At 39.8% G+C, this 21,221-nt stretch overlaps 1 protein-coding gene across 1 annotated transcript in view; it reads right to left on the reverse strand.

Moving 5' to 3' along the window:
* Positions 1-21,221, reverse strand: part of LOC121286443 (mitogen-activated protein kinase 12-like) — a 55,710-nt gene that overhangs the window by 6,120 nt on the left and 28,369 nt on the right. Inside the window, exons 4-10 of the mRNA XM_041203561.1 lie at positions 18,400-18,511; positions 13,958-13,987; positions 13,137-13,184; positions 10,941-11,055; positions 5,682-5,753; positions 4,063-4,142; positions 891-969 (exon numbers count right to left, since the gene is read on the reverse strand). Of these exons, the coding sequence (XP_041059495.1) occupies positions 891-969; positions 4,063-4,142; positions 5,682-5,753; positions 10,941-11,055; positions 13,137-13,184; positions 13,958-13,987; positions 18,400-18,511 (536 nt within the window). The remainder of the gene's footprint in view (positions 1-890; positions 970-4,062; positions 4,143-5,681; positions 5,754-10,940; positions 11,056-13,136; positions 13,185-13,957; positions 13,988-18,399; positions 18,512-21,221) is intronic.

The following is a 21,221-nucleotide window of genomic DNA, read 5'->3' on the forward strand; positions in this document are numbered from 1 at the left end:
GTGAGTTTGTAGTTTCACCTCTTTCATTACCTATTGAATTTCATTACCAGTTATTGAATTCAGTGTACCAATTCAGCCTTCTATAATCAAATCTCCGAGTTATGCTGCTAGAACATAGCAATATAGGAGCAGAAGTAGGCCATTCACCCCATCGAGCCTGCTCTGCCATTTAATTAGATCATGGCTGATCATCTACCTCAACATCACTTTCCTGAGCTATCCCCATATCCCTTGATGTAATTAGCATCTAGAAATCTATCTATTTCTGTCTTGAACATGATCAATGACTGAGCTTCCACAGCGCTGGGTAGAGAACTCCAAAGATTCACCATGCTCTGACTGAAGAAATTCCTCCTAATCTCTGTCTTAAGTGGCCTGCCTCTTGTTCTGAGACTGTGTCCCTTGGTTCTAGACTCACTAGCCAGAAGAAACATCTACTTTGTCATGCCCTGTAAGAATTTTGTAAATTTCAATGAGATCACCTCTCATTTTACAATGGTGCTTGTTTAGTTTGTATTATAGGATAGCCAGTACCCGGTACTTACACAACTAATTTAAGTTGCCTTATCTCAGTGGCAGAAGCATAGACCAGAGAAAAAATTGGGTCTATGTTAGTACCTCAGATTTGTACCCGAGAGTTGTTTTTAGTAATTTAAACAAAATGAGTCATGGACAACAGTCTATTGGAATCTGTCTAAATAAATGGAAAAATAAAGGGGTCTTTAAGCAGAAACTGCTTCATCAATCTTTGATTGACCAGATAACCAGAGAACAAAAGTTCTAAATTACCATATCTGACTAACATTTCATTGCTACACCGCCTAATTAATTGGCTATAATCCATCTAACCCTTTCATTAAAACATATCAATTTATAGAAATGTTTCTTACCCACTTGATTTGCATTTGCAAATAGGGCTTTAAAGTCTTTTTTTGGAACTCTTTGTAAACTTTTGATGTAATTCTTAGCCTGTAGAAAACAAACATATAGCTTGATTATTAAGATTTAATTAACACAATTTTACTGGTAGTATGTGAGCATTTAATAGTTAACTAATGGCTCCCTAAGCATTTAGTTTGTTCCAAGATCTGTGTGAACATCTGATGCCATTTTTTTCAGTACTAAGCCAATGTAATTTTATAACAAAATATTAATCCATATAACTCTTCAGAACTAAAGAGAAGTGAAATTTATACTGTTTAAGGGGGGGTGGGACGGTGAAGCTGGATGGAAGGCCAGTGATAGGTGGAGGCAAAGGAGAGATTGCAAAATATGTTGTAAACAAAAGGTAGAAGGGGTGTTGATGGTGGTGGTGCTGACTAAAGGAGGTGCTAATGGTGACATTAAGAGTAGAAAGCAAGATGAGCAAGTGACAGATGGCCCTAGTGGGGGTGGGGTGGGGGAGGGGAGAGGACGGTGTGGGGGTAAAGAACAAAATTGGCTAAAAGGTGAGGATAAGACAATGAATGGAAATAAATTTTAAAAATAATAATAGAAATAGGCAGGGGAAAATATATATATACAAATTAAAAAATAAATATTTGAAAAAAGGGGTGAGGATGGAGGAGAGAGTTCATGATCTGAAGTTGTTGAACTCAATGTTAAGTTCGGAAGGCTGTAAAGTGCCTAATCGGAAGGTGAGGTGCTGTTCCTCCAGTTTGCGTTGAGCTTCTCTGGAACATTGCAGCAGGCCAAGGGCGGACATGTGAACATGAGAGCAGGGTGGTGTGTTGAAATGGCAAGCAACAGGGAGGTGTGGGTCATGCTTGCAGATAGACCGAAGGTGTTCCGCAAAGCTGTCCCCCAGTCTGTGTTTGGTCTCTCCAATGTAGAGGAAACTGCATTGGCAGCAGCAAATACAGTAGACCAAATTGAGGGAAGTGCAAGTGAAGCATGCTTCACTTGAAAGGAGTATCTGTTGGTACTGTTAATTGCTTCTCTGGTTAAAATTGCTTCAAAGAAGTTCTTATTTTGTATATTTAATAAATGTTTTTCATCATGATTTTCAACTGTGTATGTCACTCTTATGAACCCCTTTTGGGTTTTGACAATCAACCCTCTCTGTTAAAGTTTGGAAGAATTATTACCAAAAAAACCATGCATATCAGAATCATGACTTTTGTTTAGTATCCCATAATTTTATAAGTAACAATCACTTTTACCATATAAATTCTAAAGGAAATGCCTCTTTAAGAATGTGCCTACTGATGTTGCCATATTTAAAGCACTATGGGCTGAATTTTGACCCCCGTGCGGGGGCGGGCGGGAACAAGCATGAACGATCGGCCATTTTACGTGGGCAGGCCAATTAAGGCCTGCCCAGCGTGACACACACTTAGAAGCGCCGAGTGCTCCCTGTGCGGGCAGGCAGGGATTCCCTGAGTCGAGAGTGTGCTCTTTCGTGCACGTGCGCGAAAGAGTGCAGAAATCTCCCTGAGGCACAGAGGTGCCTCGGGAAGATTTGTTTAAGTTTAAAATTTCTAAATAAAGTATTTGAAAACTTTTAAAACATGTCCCCTCATACAACACTGTCAAATGAGCTGGGACATATCAATGATTTAAAAAAAAATTTATTGAATTTTTAAACGCTTCATGAAACCTCATCCGGCCCGTGGATGAGGTTCCATGAAAAACGCGAAGGCCACTTGGGCTTTTCGCCTGCCCCCCCCCCCAATCTTAATGTTGGACCCCGCCCCGGGCCCTGTCCCCGCTTGCCGACTGGAGATTTCAGCCCTATATTTAAATCAGTGGCATCACTAAAAATATCAACTTCTATATGGTACCATTTTTTTATTGCTTAGCTTCCTGAAATAAATACAAATTGTAAGGGAATTGATTCAGTCTCAGTTTAAAAAAAAAAATAGATCCATTAGAAGCTCAGCTCTTATACAGTCCTTGTTTTGCCTGTGGTTGTTATGTGTCTGTTGTTATGGTAATCTATCTCTGGAACTGAACCTTTTTCTTGCCGCAGTTGGAAACAGCACCAAATCTAATTAGCAGCTCATATAGCATCATGACCCAAACAAGAAATGTACAATGAACAGATTTACACAAATAATCAGATGTTATACAATCTGCATCTTAAAAATCATTTTACTGATTTTGCTTCCTAACGTTGCTAGAAGAGTATATCATCAACTACAATGATAAAAGTAACAAAAAACAGAAATACTTGCATTTATATAGTGCCTTTCACAACCACTGGTACTTTTGAAGTGTGGTCATTGTTGTAATGTAGGAAATGTGGAAGCAAATTTGTACACAGCAAGCTCTCACAAACAATGTGATAATGACCAAATAATCTGCGTTTGTGATGATGATTGAGGGATAAATATTGGGCAGGAAACTGGGGATAACTCCCCTGCTCTTCTTTGAAATAGTGCCATGGGATCTTTTACTTCATTTAAGAAGGCACTTGGGGCCTCGGTTTAACTTCTCGTCCAAAAGACAACACACCAACAATTCAGCACTCTTAATGCTGCACTGGAGTGTCAGCCTTGATTTTTATGCTTAAGTCCTGGAGTGAGACTTGAACTCACAACTTTGTGACTCAGAGGCATGAGCGTACGTACCACTGCAGACATGGCCCTTAAACAATTTTTGCAGGAAAATGTGTGAACACCTATAACTCATTGCCATTTAAGCATACTTTGGAGTGAGTGGGCCTGGTTCTAACTCACTGAAATCCCATTCGCTTAAAGTTAAAATCGAACCCATTTTCACTGATATTCCTTTTCTACAATTGAGCTTTCATATAAAGCTGGAAAATGCAGTTGAGGTGCACAGCATCCATGATCTAAATGCAAGCTGATTGGCCTGCCCATGTTCCCAATGTTCCTATGATATCGCTGGCAGGATATTTCTAAAACTGCTTCTTTCTGTCATTTCTATGTAAATATTCTTATATTTTAAAATTAATGCTTGCTTAATTTAGACTGGACAATGTACTGGGCTGAGAACTACTAAAAGGACAGCATTGGTCTAAAATCATAATGAGAGAGAAACTATTAAACACTTAAAATATTCTATTTGTTACTTTTTAAAGGTTTAAAATGTTCTTACTTCTTGACTTTGCAGCTTCTGAACGAAGTCTTGTGTGGGTGTACCTGTTATTTTCATGATTTCTGTCAGTTGATCTAGATCTATAAACTGAGAGTCAAGGACCATTTTCGATGAACCATATAGCTGTAAACTGTAGGGCAAAAACCCTGATGTCCGATTAAGTTAAACACTGTAACCCTCTGTGATGCCACACATCAATCAAATATCCAAGGTATTATCATCTGTGAAAAGCAGACACATTCAATTTGGCGAAAAATGAAGAGTCAAAGAAAAAATATTTACATTTATACAGCGCCTTTCATGACCACATGATGTCCCAAAATGCCTTAGAGCCAATGAACCGCTTTTAAGTGTAGTCACTGTTGCACTGTGGGAAATGAGGCAGTTGATCTGTGCACAGCAAACTCCCACAAACAGCAATGTCATAATGACCAGATAATCTTCTTATGTGGTGCTGATTAAGAAATAAATATTGTCCAGGACACCAGGGATAATTCCTCTACTCTTCTCAGTGCTTCTGCATAGAAAGGATGATGTCAGTAGGCCAGGGGCAGATTAACGCAAGCACCTGTGGCCCAGTGATCTCCTGGACACAGGAAGGTAATGCAGTTGATGTGATCTACATGGATTTTAGCAAAGCATTTGACACAGTCCCACATGGCAGACTGGTTAAAAAAATAGGAGCCCATGGGACTGTAGCAAGCTGAATACAAAATTGGCTCAGTGGCAGGAAACATAGAGTGGTTGTTGATGGACATTTTTGCGACTGGCTATTTCCAGTGGGGTTCCGCAGGGCTCAGTACGAGGACCCCTGCTTTTTGTGATACTTATCAACATTTTGGACATAAAGGTGGGGAGCATGATCAGAAAGTTTGCAGCTAACTCAAAAATTGGCCACATGGTTGACAGTGGACTGGTCAGGTGGGCAGTAAAGTGGCAAATGGAATTCAGCCCAGAGAAGTGTGAGATGGGTTTCTGCCTCTACCACTTTCAGGCAGAGAGTTCCAAATTCCCACCACCCTCTGGGTGAAAGATTTTCCCCTGCATCCCCTCTCAACCTCCTACATCTTCCTCTCAATCTATGCCACCTGGTTCCTGTTATAAACATGGGGCCTGTCTCAAATGTAAATTTTGATATTGCTGCTCCATCCATAGGGGGATCCTTTCCACTAATTTCCAGTCATTTGCCCTAATATCAGGAAACGAGCAATGGAAACGTGAAACACTATTTTCCTCAAATTTCCATGAGCCCTCTGCAAAGGTTATGGCAGACAAACGGTAACACTTTCATGAAAATTCACCCCAAACGAGTTTATAAAAGAAAGGACATGTTGGTCATGCCTCTCCGATACTGCTGGGGGTGGTGTCTGGTATCGAGGCAAATGTTTAAAACTAAAACAAACTTGCAATTCTTACATGACAGTGGTAGGCAAGACTGTGGGCCACATAGGGACTTGATTTTCTCAGTGCTGAAAATAATATGCTACCTAGCCTATCATTGTCAACTGGAGGCTATTGTTAAGACTCCAACACTAATTTACTAATTACATTACTGATCTGCATAATTAGAACTCTACCTTTTAGTAATTAGCAGAGTCTGTCACAGTTGCAAAGGATACGATCAATGCCTTTAAAAAGAGGCCGGCTTGTAATCATCTCTGCCATGATGCAGCCAACAGACCAAATATCAACTAAAAATTATAAATTATATAAGGTCATTAACAATGTCAAGGTAAAATTGTTTTCATATAGTCAACAGTTTTCAATACCGCAAACAAAGCTTTTTCTTTATTCATTTTATTATTTAGGAGTTTAGTAAACACACAGGTCATGTAGCCTTAAACACGGAGAGTTCAAAACCAGCGCGAGAAAGGAGAGGTGCAAGGGTCCAAAACCAGCATGAGAGGGAAGGGGTCCAAGAGTAAATAAAAGTAAAATAAAAAGCGATGTCACAGGGAAACATGTGAGTAATTTGTTGATGATTAATTTGCTCATTTATCCTTCAAAACCTAGGTACTTTTAAGTAATTGTAATGTTTATTTAGTAGAGTAAATTTTACTAGCATTAATAAAGCTTATTGAGAGTAGTTGGGTTTATTAATTATAAATTAAGTGTTAATTAATTTATACTTAACTAAGATGGCAGGGCAGGTGATGTGTTGTGACTGCAGAATATGGAACCTCCTGGATGCTGGTGTGATCAGGGTAAACGGATCTGCAGTAAATGTCTGCAGCTGGAGGAACTTCGCCTTAGAGTCATTGGATGGAGGCTAAGCTGCAGACACTGCCACGCATCAGGAAGGGAGAAAGTTACCAGGAGGCAGTCAGACCCCTTAGTTTAGGGTCTTCTGATTTGTTCAGTGGTCAGGGACAAGAGGATGTGACTGAGTGAGGCAGATAAGGGGATTGCGAAGGTAGACGTGCAGGAGCCTCCACTTGTGCAGTTATCCAACAAATTTGAGGTTCTCGCAACCTGTATAGATGAAAGTCAGGGTTGCACCCTGACTATAGCATCGTGGTACAGGAGGTCATTCAAGTGGGGGCAGTTAATGGGAATGTAGTGGTAGTAAGGGACAGTATAGTTAGGGGGATAGACACAGTTGTCTGTAGCCATGAGTGCAAGTCCAGATGGCTGTGTTGCCTGCCTGGTGCCAGAATGCAGGACATCTGCTCTGGGTCTGGAGAGGAGCTTATAGTGGGATGGGGGCGGAATCCACTGCTTGTAGTCCACATAGGTACCAGGGACACGGGCAGAACTAGGAAAGAGGTTTTGCTGAGGGTGTATGAACAGTTAGGGGCTAAATTTAAAAAGCAGAACCTCAAAGGTAATACTCTATGGATTATTACCTGAGCCACAAGCAAATTGGGAAAGGGTATATCAGATTAGAAACTTCAATGCATGGTTCAAAGATTGGCGTGGGAGAAATGGGTTTTGATTCATGGGGCACTGGCACCAGTACTGGGCAAAGTGGGAGCAGTACCGCTGGGACGGTCTTCACCTGAACCATGCTGGGACAAGTGTTCTGGCGAGTTGTATAACTAGGGCGTTAGAGAGGGCTTTAAACGAAATAGTCAGGGCAAAGGATCAAGTTTGGGAAGATGTGATAAATTAAAGAGAGAAAGCAAGGTGGCAATCAGAGTGTGACAGGAAGAGACAGAGTGCACCAGCAAATAAGCCTAGAGGTTACAAAAATAGGAAAAAGACAGAACTAAAGGCTATGTATCAATGCATGCAGCATTCATAACAAAACAGAGGAATTGACAGCAAAAATCAAAATAAATATGTATGATTTGATAGCCATTACAGAGACATGGCTGCAAGATACCAAAGACTGGGACCTGAATATTCAAGTGTTTATGATATTTAGGAAGGACAGGAAGCTAGGAAAAGGAGGGATGGCTCTGTTAATTAAAATAAAATTAGTACAATAGAAAGAGATGACCTCAGTTCTGGAGATCAGGATATAGAATTGGTTTGGGTAGAGATGAGAAATAGTAAAGGTATGAAATCACTTGTGGGGGTCGTTTATAGGTCCCCTAACAATAACCACACTACAGGATGGATATACAGGAAGAAATATTGGAAGCTTGTGAGAAAGGTGCAGTGATAATTATGGATGATTTTAATCTATGTATAGGTTGGACAAATCAGATTGGCAAAGATAGCCCGGAGGATGAGTTCAAAAAGTATTTTTGAGAGAGTTTCTTAGAACAGCACACCCTAGAGCCAATCAGAGAGCAGGCGATGGTAATGTGCAATGAGACCAGATTATTTAATGACCTCAGTGAAGGCGTCCCTAGGATGCAGTGATCATAATATGATTGAATTTCACAGAGCTGGCTAAAGGTAAACTGGGAAATTATGTTAAGGGATAGGTCAGTAGAGATGCAGTGGCAGACATTTAAGGAGATATTTCAGAATAGTTACATTTCAGTGGGAGAGAAAGATTCTAAGTGAAAGATGCACCATCCATGGCTAACTAAGGAAGTTAAAGATGGTATCAAATTGAGAGAAAAAGCATACAATTTTGCAAAGATGAGTGGCAGGTCAGAAGTTTGGACAGAATATAAAGAATGGCAAAGAATGACTACAAGATTAATAAGGAGGGAAAAATTAAAGTACGAGAGAAAGCTGGATAGAAATATAAAAATAGTAAGAGCTTCCACAGGTAATTGAAAAGGAAAAGAGTACGTAAAGTAAGTATTTGTTAGCTAGAGAGAGAGTCGGGGAAATTAATAATGGAAAATAAGGAAATGGCAGATGAATTGAACAGATATATTGCATCTGTCTTCACTGTAGAGGATACAAATAATATCCCAGATATAATTGTGAATCAGGAGGTGAAAGGAAGGGAGGAACTAAAAACAATTACAATCACCAGATAAAGGGCACTGAAAAAATGATTACAACTAAAGGCTGACAAGTCACCAGCTCCTGATGAACTTCATCCTAGGGTCTTAAAAGAAGTGGCTGCTGGGATAGTAGATGCATTGGTTTTAATTTTTCAAACTTCCCTAGATTCTAGAAAGGTCTGATCAGACTAGAAAATAGTGAATGTGAGTCCTCTATTCAAGAAAGGTCTGAGACCGAAAGCAGGAAACTACAGGCCGGTTAGCTTAACATCTGTCATAGGGAAAATGCTGGAATCTATTATTAAGGAGATTATAGCAGGGCACTTAGAAAATCTCAGTGCAATCAAGCAGAGTCAACATAGGTTTGTGAAAGAGAAATCATGTTTGACTAATTCATTGGAATTATTTGAGGAAGTAACAAGCAACTTGGATAAAACGAAACCTGCGGATGCGCTATATTTAGATTTCCAGAAGGCATTAGAAAAGGTGCCACAACAAAAGTTACTACTTATATTAAGAGCTTGAGTATTGCTGAAAAATGAGACATGTCTAAGCTTTGCATCTTAGTTGTCAGTCACCATCGTTGGTGCGTTCTCCATGGCAACGCCACTTGTCAATCAATCAGCACTCTCTTCACATACAGTATAAATTGTTGTTTTCCCTTACACTGGTATTCTTGCGAGTGTCCTGATGAGTGCAAGATGAAAAGCTTAGACATGTCTCTTTTTTCAGCAATACTCAAGTTCTGTACTACCACATGATTATGTTAAGAACTCATGGTGTAGGGGATACAGGGTTGGGTAGGTAATAGGAAACAGATGGCATAATTGGTCATTTTCCCATTGGCAAAATGTGACAAGTGGAGTGCCACTGGGATCAGTGCTGGGGCCTCAGTTACTTACAATTTATATAAATGACTTGGATGAAGGGACAAAGTGTGTGGTAGCTAACTTTCCTGACGATACAGGATAGGTAGGAAAATAAGTTGGGAAGAGGATGTAGGGAAATCTGCAAAAAGATATAGATAGCTTAAGTGAGTGGGAGAAAATTTGGCAGATGGAGTATAATGTGGGAAAATGTGAACTTGTCCACTTTGGCAGGAAGAACAGAAAAGCAGCTTATTATTTAAATGTGAAGAGATTACAGAACTCAGAGATACAGGGGGATCTGGTTGTCCTGGTACAGCAATCAGGAAAAGTTAGCATGCAGGTACAGTAAGTGATTAGTAAGGCAAATAGAATGTTGTTTATTGAAAGGGAAATGGGATATAAAAATAGGCATGTTTTGCTACAGTACAGGGTGTTGGAGGAATGTATAGTTTTGGCCTCCTTATTTAAGAAAGGATATAAATGTATTAGAAGCAACTCAGAGAAAGTTCATCCAACTGATACATGGGATGAAGGTTTTATCATATGAGGAAAAATTGAGTCTGTATTCACTGGAGTTTAGAAGAATAAGCGGTGACCTTATTGAAAAAATAAGGTCCTGAGTGGATTTGACAGGGTGGATGCTGAGAGGATGTTTTCCCTTGTGGGAGAGACTAGAAATAGGGGACACCTTCTTAGATGGGAGACCCCTTATTTTTAAACTGAGATGAGAATTTTTTTCTCTTGAGGATCGTGAGTCTCTGGAACACTCTTCTCCAAAAGGTGGTGGAGGCAGGGTCACTGGATATTTTTAGGGCAGAAGTAGATAACTTTTGACTCCCTTGTTAGTCAAGAATTGGAGGTAGGTAGGAATGTGGAGTTGAGGCCACAATCAGATCAGCTATAATCTTATTGAATGGTGGAGTAGACTTGAGGGGATGAATGGCCTACTCGTCCTAGCTCCTAGTTTGTATGTTCGTATGTAAGGCCTCAACACGTAGGTCCATGTCTGCTTATCCAGCAGCTGTTGCCTTCCCTCCTCTCTCACACTTTGTGCCTGCACAAGAGTGTGAGGCTGGCTGCATGCGTGTAAGTCTACTGCTGCTCACTTGGCTCAAAACTCCTTTCCGGAACCACCTGACCCAGTGGTTGCTAGACTGAATTTTTCTGCTCTCCCAATGGGTGAGCTGCCTTTAGAGAGCATGACTAGTGTTGGCAGCTTGCCCATTGAGTTTAAGGTAGGCCTGGCTACAAAAATGGCACAGGCCCTGTGTTGAACCCTTTTGGCGGGTGCAGCACATGGTCCCCTTGATTCACATCTCCCACCCCACCTGTCTAATGTGCTCTCTTTAAAATGAGCTTTTTGTGCAATAATTGAGAGAAGTGCTGGCACTGCAAATAGAAAATGCAAGTTTTGTTGCTTCTGGCATTGTATTAAATAGTATGAGATTTTGATAATGGAAAATAAAACTCAGGATCTGAATACTATGTGAAACATTGAACATTATTCACACATGCTCTAGGTTAATCCGTTTCTCACACAAGTATGAATAAAACTGTAAAATAAACCAGAGAATCATTTAATTTTCGTAATGCTGGAAAAAAATGGAAACTAGTGTTTTCACACTTCTGTTAAATACACTAAAGGATATAAGATTACCTGTCTGAGTATAATGCATCCAGTTAAGTATTACCTCTGGGGCACGATACCATCTGGTAACTACATAACCAGTCATTTCATGATCTGCATGTCTCGCCAACCCAAAATCCAGAATCTATAATCCAAAGTGAAGAGCTTTAAAAATGTCACAAGTTAAACACATCCCTTTGTTACTGTACATATGTACAATCATCCTGTTTACTGTTGTAGAATAAACCAAAGCCCTGGGTTGGTTTTCTTGGTTCCTTAAAGTGAGCAGTATTTGCATAGAGATTACAAGGAATTGCTAAAAGTGGGTGAAATGGATATTAATAAATGCTTTTTCTACCCCTTTACCTTTTCACACAAGTGTGAATCACAAAAACAGCACAAGCCCCCTATTGGCCCCTTTAGTTGAGTGCAGCATATGGTCCCCTCGATTTATGCTCCCCACTCCACCCTTAATGTGCTCCCTTTAAAGATTAAGGCTCTGGATTCAGCCTACAGATTGTGTGGCCAGACAGAGTAAACGCTAAGAGAGCAAAACTGGAGCTGATTCAGAGACAACATAAGTACATGTGTACTGAATGGGGAGAAAGGATACAGAAATTGTGTTGAGAGATAATGTGTTTGTATGAACCTGTTATTTTAAAGGTATTAATCCATTTGAAATAAATGGTTTAGCTTCTTTGATAAAAGGTGAGACAAAAGAATCTCTCAAGAATATGTTAACATGTTGGTTATTAATTCATCTCCAAACAGAGCAATTTTTATCAGCACATACACCTGAAGCACTCAGCAGTAAAACAGATTGAACCAATTAAATGGAAATGGCAGTAACTGTAGAGCAGTAAGAACATCAAGCTTTCAGTACTGGGTTGGGAATGAACAGATAACTAATGCAGTATTACAAAAATTAATTGTATCATCGGCACTAATGTAGAACAATAATAGTGTGAAATAATGGGCACTTTTTAACTCCCCCTGCCTGGTGAAAATGAGGTGGTAGTGGAGTTAAAATCCCAATGGTGGGCATACCACCTGCCACCATTTTTTAATGGGTGACCGAGGCAATCACCTGAATTCAAGAAAACTGGTGTCTCAGGATACAAATAAGATCCAGATGCAATTTTTAAAAATTGATTCTTTCATGGGATGTGGATGTTGCTGGCTAGACCAGCATTGATTGTCCATCCTTAAATGCCCCCGAGAACTTGGTGAGCCACCTTCTTGAATCACTGCAGTCCATGTGGTGTAGATACATCCACAGGGCTGTTAGGGAGGGAGTTCCAGGATTTTAACCCAGCGACAGTGAAGGAACAATGATATATTTCCAAGTCAGGATGGTGAGTGGCTTGGAGGGGAACTTGCAGTTGGTGTTCCCATGCATCTGCTGCCCTTGTTGTTTAAGGTGGCAGATGTTGCAGGTTGGAAAGTGCTGTTGAAGGAGCTTTGCTACGTCGCTGCAGTGAATCTTATAAATGGTACACACTACTGCCGGTGGTGGAGGGAGTAAATGTTTAAGGTGGTGAATGGGGTGCTAAGCAGGTTGCTTTGTCCTCGATGGTCTCGAGCTTCTCGAGTGTTGTTGGAGTTGCATTCATCGAGGCAAGTGGACAGTATTCCACCTCACTCCTGATTTGAGCCTTGTAAATGGTGGACAGGCTTTGTGGAAATCAGGTGGTAAGTTACTCACCGCAGAATTCCTAGCCTCTTGTAGCCTGCTCTTGGAGCCACATGTAGTATGGCTGGTCCAGTCAGTTTCTGGTCAATGGTAACCCCCATGATTTGATAGTGGGGGATTCAACGATGGTAATGCCATTGAATGCCAAGGGTAGATGGTTAGATTCTCTCTTGTTGGAGATGATCATTGCCTGGCCTTTCTGTGGCGCGAATGTTACTTGCTACTTGTCAGCACAAGTCTGTATGTTGTTAATAGCCTACCGGGTGGGGCATGGACATCCTGCTCAATAAAATCTGGAGAATGAGGAACAGTCCTGGAAGGTAAGTGTTAAATTATTTCCATAAGTTAGAAGGAGCAGGTGTATTCCTCTGCTCTTCACAAAAATAATATGGTCTGCTGCCATCCTGGTACCACAGATGATACTATATGTCATGACTTTTAGCAATTTGAATAGGCATACAAAAATATTGTGGTCTATGCTGTGTCAGCTTTTTAATAAATGTGTTGAATTGCAACCTAAATGTCAAGCTTACCTTTAATTCACAGTCTTCATTGATGGCCAGATTCCCTGGTTTAAGATCCTGACAACAGATCAGCCATAAAGATACAAGTTAACTATGAAAACAGATCTTTGCTGGTGAAGAGTTTCTTGTGACCTTTTTTAAACTGCAGTAGCCTTGACAGTAGCCACAGTGCAGTAAATGAGGTAGCACTGCTGTCTCTGGAAACTCCTCAAAAGGTGGTCTTCCTCGGCATCTCTGGAAGCAATAGCACTGCCAACAACAAATACAAGAAATGTTCTTGGCAGATGTCACTAATGCTGTCCATGTGTTGTCTGAGCTTTCAGTCCATCCATACAGGTTAGTGATGGATTTTCCAATCACTGGGCTGTGCAGGCCCTTCTCAGGTCATTGGAGGAGATCCAAATTAAAACCCAACATCCTTACCTTAAGAAAACTAAGTTCTAGATAACGCACTTTTCCTCCAAAACAAATAAGACAGAATTGTGATCCCTGCAACCCAACCGTCATTCTAACATATGATAAATTTGCCCAGCAACTCATGCTAATTGGGCCTCCAATGCAGCATCAGAGAACTTGCTTTGCTGGATTGAGCACCACATTTTATTTAAAATCATTAAATAGGTGCTGCTAAAATATTATAATGCTTGAGATGTTTCTCTTAGCCTCATAAACCTATCTGAATGGAACTGTGTAGTATTGTTCCAGAAAGTCTATTTCCAAAACATGATGTCCAGATACATTTCATTACTTTCTGTAATGCTCAGTGACAAAATTACACTCTTTATGGTGTTAGATCTTAAAATATAGCATAAAACAGAAGGATGGCTTACCCTGTGGATGATCCCTGCAGAGTGGATGTACTGTTTTAAAAAAAAAGGTTTACATTTAATTTAAAAAGAGAACACCTATTTGGCCCAGCTTAGCGATTCTTTCTACTATAAATACTTCACTATCAGAATACAGAAAACAAGTCTCTGGATACCTTACTCCGTTTATTTATTTACATGTTTTGCGGATTCACATTAATTAACACAGCTAGTAGATTGTGTCTTTAATGTTCAGTGTATTATCCCATGCATTTTGTAAAGAAGAGTTTGTAGAATTTGATGAAATGTCTAGATACAACTGGGATGCAATTAGAACTTGTTTAATAGCCTAAGAATTTAGGTATAGTAGATCACAGCATCTAAGTTGACCTGGTGTATAAAACACCCATTTTTTTGGTGCCAAGTCATGTTTACCAGTTGAACATGAACCCCTTTTACTGCTAAGAAATACTATACTCGAATTAGGAGATGGCCTCAATTTTTCACCTCGGAAATGCATGTTTTACTCACCTATAAGCCAGCGCATGGAATTAAGCAGGCGATACGAGCCATTTAAGATGCTTGGGAGTTTAAGACATGCTGAGAAAGAGCAGACCACGCATGGCATGGCAAGTGATAAACGGAAATGGGTTCTCCAGCATAAAAAATTAAATATAAAGCTGCTTTCCAGCTAAAAGTTGTAACATTTGGTAACTCATCAAATAACTGTAATGCAGCGAGGGAATTCGTGGAAAAACTGCTGTGAAAATGAGGAGGAGGAGGAATTTGGCCTAAGATGCCCAAGATCAAATGCCCTATGAGGGCAGGGACCAGCCACTGGCCTGATCATGAAATATATGTATTGGAATGGGTCCTCGAAAATGGCCAGAATGGTTATATCACCACCAGAAATGCAATGCGTATATACACACTTATGTGGGCCAAATCAAACCGAACCCAGCAAAGGTTTCAAAGGTGTAGCCGCTTTATGGAATGAAAATGTCTAGTGTTGTGAAAGAAGACCAAGGCTGCTCAGGGAATACCAAAAGGCCTTGATACTTAAATTACTTTGCATTGGATGCTGAAGACAATGAATTTGATTGTTTTTAAAATGTTTTGATTGTTCTTAAAGGTATCCTTGTAGACTTAATTAATTCAATAAAATGTGTCACATTGATTTAATTTGAATTATCAGCATTTGAAAATGGTGACAACACACACCATTTTCACGTTTTATAAATGACACACAAGTTTTTGTACGGATTTTTCGAGGCTTCAAAGGTCGACTTATGCGTGTGATCTACAGTATTTGCTACAAATTAATGGATTATATTTAGATAGTCTTTTATTTCAACATAGTTTAAAAATATTCCAACTCAGTGAAAATGCATATAGAAATCACAGAAATCAAAGACATTTTACGACAGAAGGAGACCAATGTTTAGCCCATCATTTCTGTGCGGTTGACAAAAGCGCTACTCAGCCTCATCTCACTGTCCTGCATTAGGTCCACAGTCCTGCAAGTCTCAGCTCTTCAAGTAGACATCCATGTAATTTTGTACCACCCTATTGATAAGATCACATCTAGAGCACTGTGCACCGTTTTGGTCTCCTTATTTAAGAAAGGACATAATTGCATTAGAAGTAGTGCAGAGAAGGTTCACACATTTGATTCCTGGGATTGGGGGGGGGGGTAATACTATGAGGAAAGGTTGGGCCTGTATCCTTTGGAGTTTAAAAGAATGAGACACAATCTTATAGAAACGTATAGGATAATGAGTGGGCTTGCTGAGAGGATGTTTCCCTTTGTGGGAGAGACTGGGATGAGAGGAAATCGTTAAAAATAAGGGGTCTCCCATTTAAGGTTGAGATGAGAAATTTTTTTCTCTGAGGGTTGTGAGCCTGTGGAACTCTCTTCCTCAGAGAGCAGTGGAGGCAGGGTCAATGAATATTTTTAAGGCTGAGTGAGTTAGATTCTGGATTGACAAGGGAGTTGAAGGGTATCAGGGATAGGAAGGAAAGTGGAGTTGAGGCCACAATCAGATCAGCCAGGATATTATTGAATGGCGAAGCAGGCTTGGGGGGCTGAATAGCCTATTCCTCCTAATTCGTATGTTCTATTAATTTTTGATGTGATACAATAACACATTTCAGCAGTCTTTGTGGATTTAAGAGTGAGTTGTTTAAAAAAAACTATGCAGATTGGTTTTTGTCAAATTTTAGAAAAAGTCTTCTGCCTCTAGAACCTAAGCACAAATCCAACCTGGATAAATACAACAAATGCCTGCTTTTGCTTGCCTGACAAACCAGGAGCCAGGGGAATGTTAAAACTTCAATGCCTCACAGTATTTACTGCGCTTAAAATTTCTAAAACATCATAGTGCCAAAGAAATTAACATACCCAGTTTATCAAAGATTCCTAATATTGTAGGCTGCAAACTTTGGGCTGAATATTTCTGCCCTTCCTCCGCCCTGGGGCAGGATGGCAAGCAGGGGAGGGGATTGTAAAATTGGGCTCTATGTGGCGCCACTCCCTGTGCCTACATGCCCAGCTCCACTGTAACTTTATCCAGTGTCAAGACTCACTGGGAGGCCCATCTGCCAGAATGTCAATTGAGGCCCTTAAGTGGCCAATTAGGACCTCCTGTTGCTGCTGGGATTTTACCCATAGTGGGAGTAGGCCGGCATCAAGAGTCCAGGCCACCCCATGAAAGCTGCAGGGGGAGTTGCCTCTTTTTCCAGCCCCCTTTGCTAATCTGTGGCTCCCCTCAAGGTCTCTTCTTCCTTGTGTTTCCCCTCTTTCCTGCCCCTGTCCACCCCAGATCTCAGCCCCCTCATTGTGGCCTGCCAGCCTAGCCCTGGTGAAATCTCGGACTTACCTTGAAGTCTGACTCCATTGCAGCACACTTTCCTCCTGGATTTGCTGCAGTTCCAGCATTGGCCATCACTCCTGGTGCTGCTGAGAGGCCGTTAAATGGCCGCACTGAACAGAGGCGGACTCACCCACAACCTTTACACTAGGGGATGGGGACTCTGCTCCCTGCATTAAATTCAGCCCTTTGTGTGTGTTATCCACTTACTTTCACAGAATTTGCCTACCAATACAGATTAAAATACTTAACACACAAGAGTCTAAGAAATTTGTAGGTAAGGATTTTCAGACCATTAATATTCTGCAAATATAAGTTGAAGTTACTTAGTGTAATGTGTTGATTTCATTATCTAACTAGAAGTCAGAATCTTTATTGCCTCTAGTTGTCCTTTGTATAAAGAACTTTCATAAGTGCCTGGTGGCTAAACACATTTCTGTGAGACAATAAATGAAAGAACAGGATGAAAATTTGACGCCTACCTAACCTCAAGTCAATTGTGCAGCCAGGTGCAGAATACCACTGCTATTTTATGAGTGAGTTGCACTTGCAAATGCAAATTACTCGTGCGTGGGTGCAGACGCACTTCTGGCAGAGCATTACAGCTATGGTACTTTTGTGTTCCAAAAACTCTTTAAAACCCATATTTTTGGTGAATGATTTTGATCCTCTCTTAATTCTTCAACTGGTGCTCATCAGCCATTTCTCCTCTGGCAGGTACTTTTGGCTATTTTCTACATTGAAGACTCAGTAGACATGGAAGTTGCAGTTGCTGCAAAATGTCAAATCACATAGCTTCTCATTTGTTGTCATTGAAACTGCAAAAAATTTACTATTCTTCACAAAGCTTGAAACTGTTTGGTGCCATCCTTCATTTTACAAGACTACAAAGAACGTGTTTATTGAAGGAAATTATTGCTCAGTTTATATTGCTCAATATATCAGTGATGATCAGGTACTACCGTGTAATGGTTATATTATTGGACCATTGAACCAGAGGGCTGTAGAGAACATAAGTTCAAACCCTAATCAAATTGAGAATTTGAAATCAGTTGAAACAAAACTATGGGATAAAAAATGGACAACAATAAAAATAACCATGAATGGCCAATTTGAAAAAAAAGGTTCAATATTCTCTTTAGGAAGGACCTACTGTCCTTGCCAAATCTAATTCATATTCAACTTTTGTCCCACACCAATGTGGTTGACTATTAACTGCCCTGAGATGTAGCCAACCAAACAGTTGCATCATTACCACCTTCATTGGACAACAAGGGATGGGCATCAAATTCCAGTCTTGTTAGTAACACCATGCCCACAGAATAGATAAAACAAATTAGTTCATCATTTTGAAGTATGCTTTTGGGAGAGGAAGAATCAAAAGAATGTTTTCTGGTGAAAAAACAATTATGGATAAGTGCGCATGTCTTGCAAATTAATATAATGTGACAGAAGTAATACATCAAGGCCATAAGGTTGGAAGTATCTAACTCCCTTGTCCAAAATTATAAAGATAATTTCTTAACATTATTTTAAAACTGATTAACTAGTATCACATTCGCACAGTCAAAATTAATAATTGGAGGTCAAACTGACCTTTAGGCCTTTCAAGATTTGATATACCAGAAACTGGATCCGGTCTTCAGTCAATTTCTCATGCTTCATTAATTTGCTAAGGTCTGTTCCCATGAAAGGCATAACCAGATAACTGCAAAATAAGGAAAATAATAAATGTAACGTCAACATGACCTTTAGAAATGTAATACAGGACAAGAAACAATATACCTAGTTGTAATGTTGCAATGATTAGATTATTTGTCCATGATAAGCCCAGTCCTGGACACAACAACAGATTTAAGGTCTGAGAATGACTTTTAAAAATGGAGGTGGTTGGTAGGATTTTAGATATTCAAAGCTATGAAAATTTAAGAACACTAAATTAGAAATCTATTTTGAAAAATATTTAAATAAGAATTGAAAGTTCAAGCAAAATGTTATGGAGATAGTCCAGTTTATTACTACATGTTTTATACCTTGAACAAATTTATCACTTCTATTTTCTGTTATGAATTCTGGTTAAGTACACAGCATAGTATTCAGTGTATTTAACTGTGACTGCACTCATCAAGTTTTGATAGGACTGAATTTCAACCTTTACAAGTCACCCATGACAGATGTAATACACAAAGCAAAATCATAAACGGTACAAATTTATTTTTAAAGTTTAGTGTTGTCTGCTTTTTTTGCATTTATATAATTATCTAATTATCTACTATAATTATCTACTATAGAAGGACAAGATTTGGAATGTGGGAAAGACATGTACATTCAGCCATAATAGATATACACTTCACAGCTAATTACATTTTTTTTTAACAGAATCATGCCAAGGTGTACTTAAAAATGTAGAAAGCAAATGATTATTAAATGATTTGATATTTAACAAAATCTTTTAATTAGCTGTTATGACACACTCCTGAAGCACCTCATCAGTTGGGGGAGGTGAGGGCATAGTGGTATTGTCGCTGCTCTTGTAATCCAGAGATCCAGCGTATTGCTCTGGGGTAGCTGGGTTTAAATTCTGCCATGGCAGATGGTGGAATGTGAACTCAATAAAAATCTGGAATTAAAAGTCTAATGATGACCATGAAACCATTGTCAATTGTTGTAAAAACCCATTTGGTTCACTAATGCTCCTTCAGGGAAGGAAATCTGCTGTCCTTACCTGGTCTGGCCTGCATGTAAGTCCAGACCCAGAGCAATGTAGTTGACTCTTAAATGCCCTCTGACAAGGACAGTTAGAGATGGGCAATAAATGCTGGCCTAGCCAGTGATGCCCACATCCCATGAATGAATAAAAGAAAATCTAACGAGATAAGGTTGGAAATGTATCAATACACATAATCCAATTTCCTTTAAATAAGACTTACTGTAGGAAAAAATCATTTTGCCCTGAGGACCTAAACATTCACAAATTATGAACTTCAAAGAATGGGCTATTAAAAGGTTCACCGAGGTTTAAATTTGTGACATCAGACAAATTGCTGAAGAGCTAAATGCAGTGTCTTTGATCTGCCCTTAACTAATAACATTTCAGTTAATAATTTGTCATTGTTAGTGGATACTTTCATGTGGCTTTTTCTCCACTCGTCATTTTTCTCTGCTGCGATGAACTCTTTGTGAAGCTGTGGGCACCAGTCATCCTCCAATATTTTGCTCAGATAGCCATTTTTCTTGTGACTTTAGAAAGTAGCTATTTAATCATGGGCTCATCATAGGTGGAGCCTTGCCCTCATCTTAATCAATTCCCAATGTGTCCTTCAAGCTGGATAGACACTGGATAGTGAAGAGGAGTGGAACCTTGTCCAAATTGCCCCTCTCTATAATATAGAGGGATTAGGTCCATCACTCATGACCATTTCAAAGTCTTCTTTGATAATTCAATTCTATTCATCATGCATTTACAGTGTGCATTTTGACCAATATGTACTACTACACGTTTATTATTTTTAAATCTATTTTGCTATTTCTCTGACTTTCTCACTTAATAATTAGCATAATTACACTGATGTATCAGCACACCTTTTGCCCTGGCCTTCACAGAATTATACTACAGTATATGAATGTCCAATTTTGCATTTTCTCCTAGCAACTGTAAAGGCTTTAGGAAACCTGAGGAGATTTTTAACCACAAAAAGCAGGCAGGTTTTAGTGGGTGGGGTGTTCAAGTGCTAAACATCTGCATCCTGACCCCAACCTGCCTCCTACCCATCCAGTTCTGCTTTTAATGGTGTTACGATAACAGGAGTCAAGGAAGACTTTTTTTCTTTTCCTTTTCTTGCCTGCTCCAAGGATCGAGATGGCACTTTAAACATTATAATGAGGCTGTATGTCTCATTTTTATTCACCATTTGAAATTTAAGCTTGGCCAGTCCTTGGAAAACCCGGCAGTTAAACTGAGCTGACGGACTAGTGGAAGCAAGTACTTTGGCATTTAGCTGCTGGATCCAACATTTCCACCTGGACAGCCCCCATCCTATGACCCATCTGATCTTTCTTTGATTCTTCACCTGGGTTTTTAGTTCTGCCAAGCAAGCTGGCTTCCGGTTGGGGCACCTCTCATTGATGTCATACACACACTATGAAGTTAAAACTCCAAAGCTTGCAGGAGACCCCTGATTTTCTGGACCTCACACCACTCTTCTAGATCCGCCAGCCCCCTACTGTCTCCGCTCTGCACCAGTTAAAAAAAAACCCACCACACAACACCCCCCAACCCCCAAATCCCAGTGTGTATGCATAAGTATTTCTGATTACCAGTCATGCTAGTCACCAATTATATATCCTGCTTTTCAAGGAAAAGTTCCAAGTAGGTTATCTTCAGTAACTGGTGAGAAGACGACATTTTTACACCCAGC

The sequence above is a fragment of the Carcharodon carcharias genome, chromosome 13 (genome assembly GCF_017639515.1).
Source record: "Carcharodon carcharias isolate sCarCar2 chromosome 13, sCarCar2.pri, whole genome shotgun sequence".
Taxonomy (NCBI): Eukaryota; Metazoa; Chordata; class Chondrichthyes; order Lamniformes; family Lamnidae; genus Carcharodon; species Carcharodon carcharias.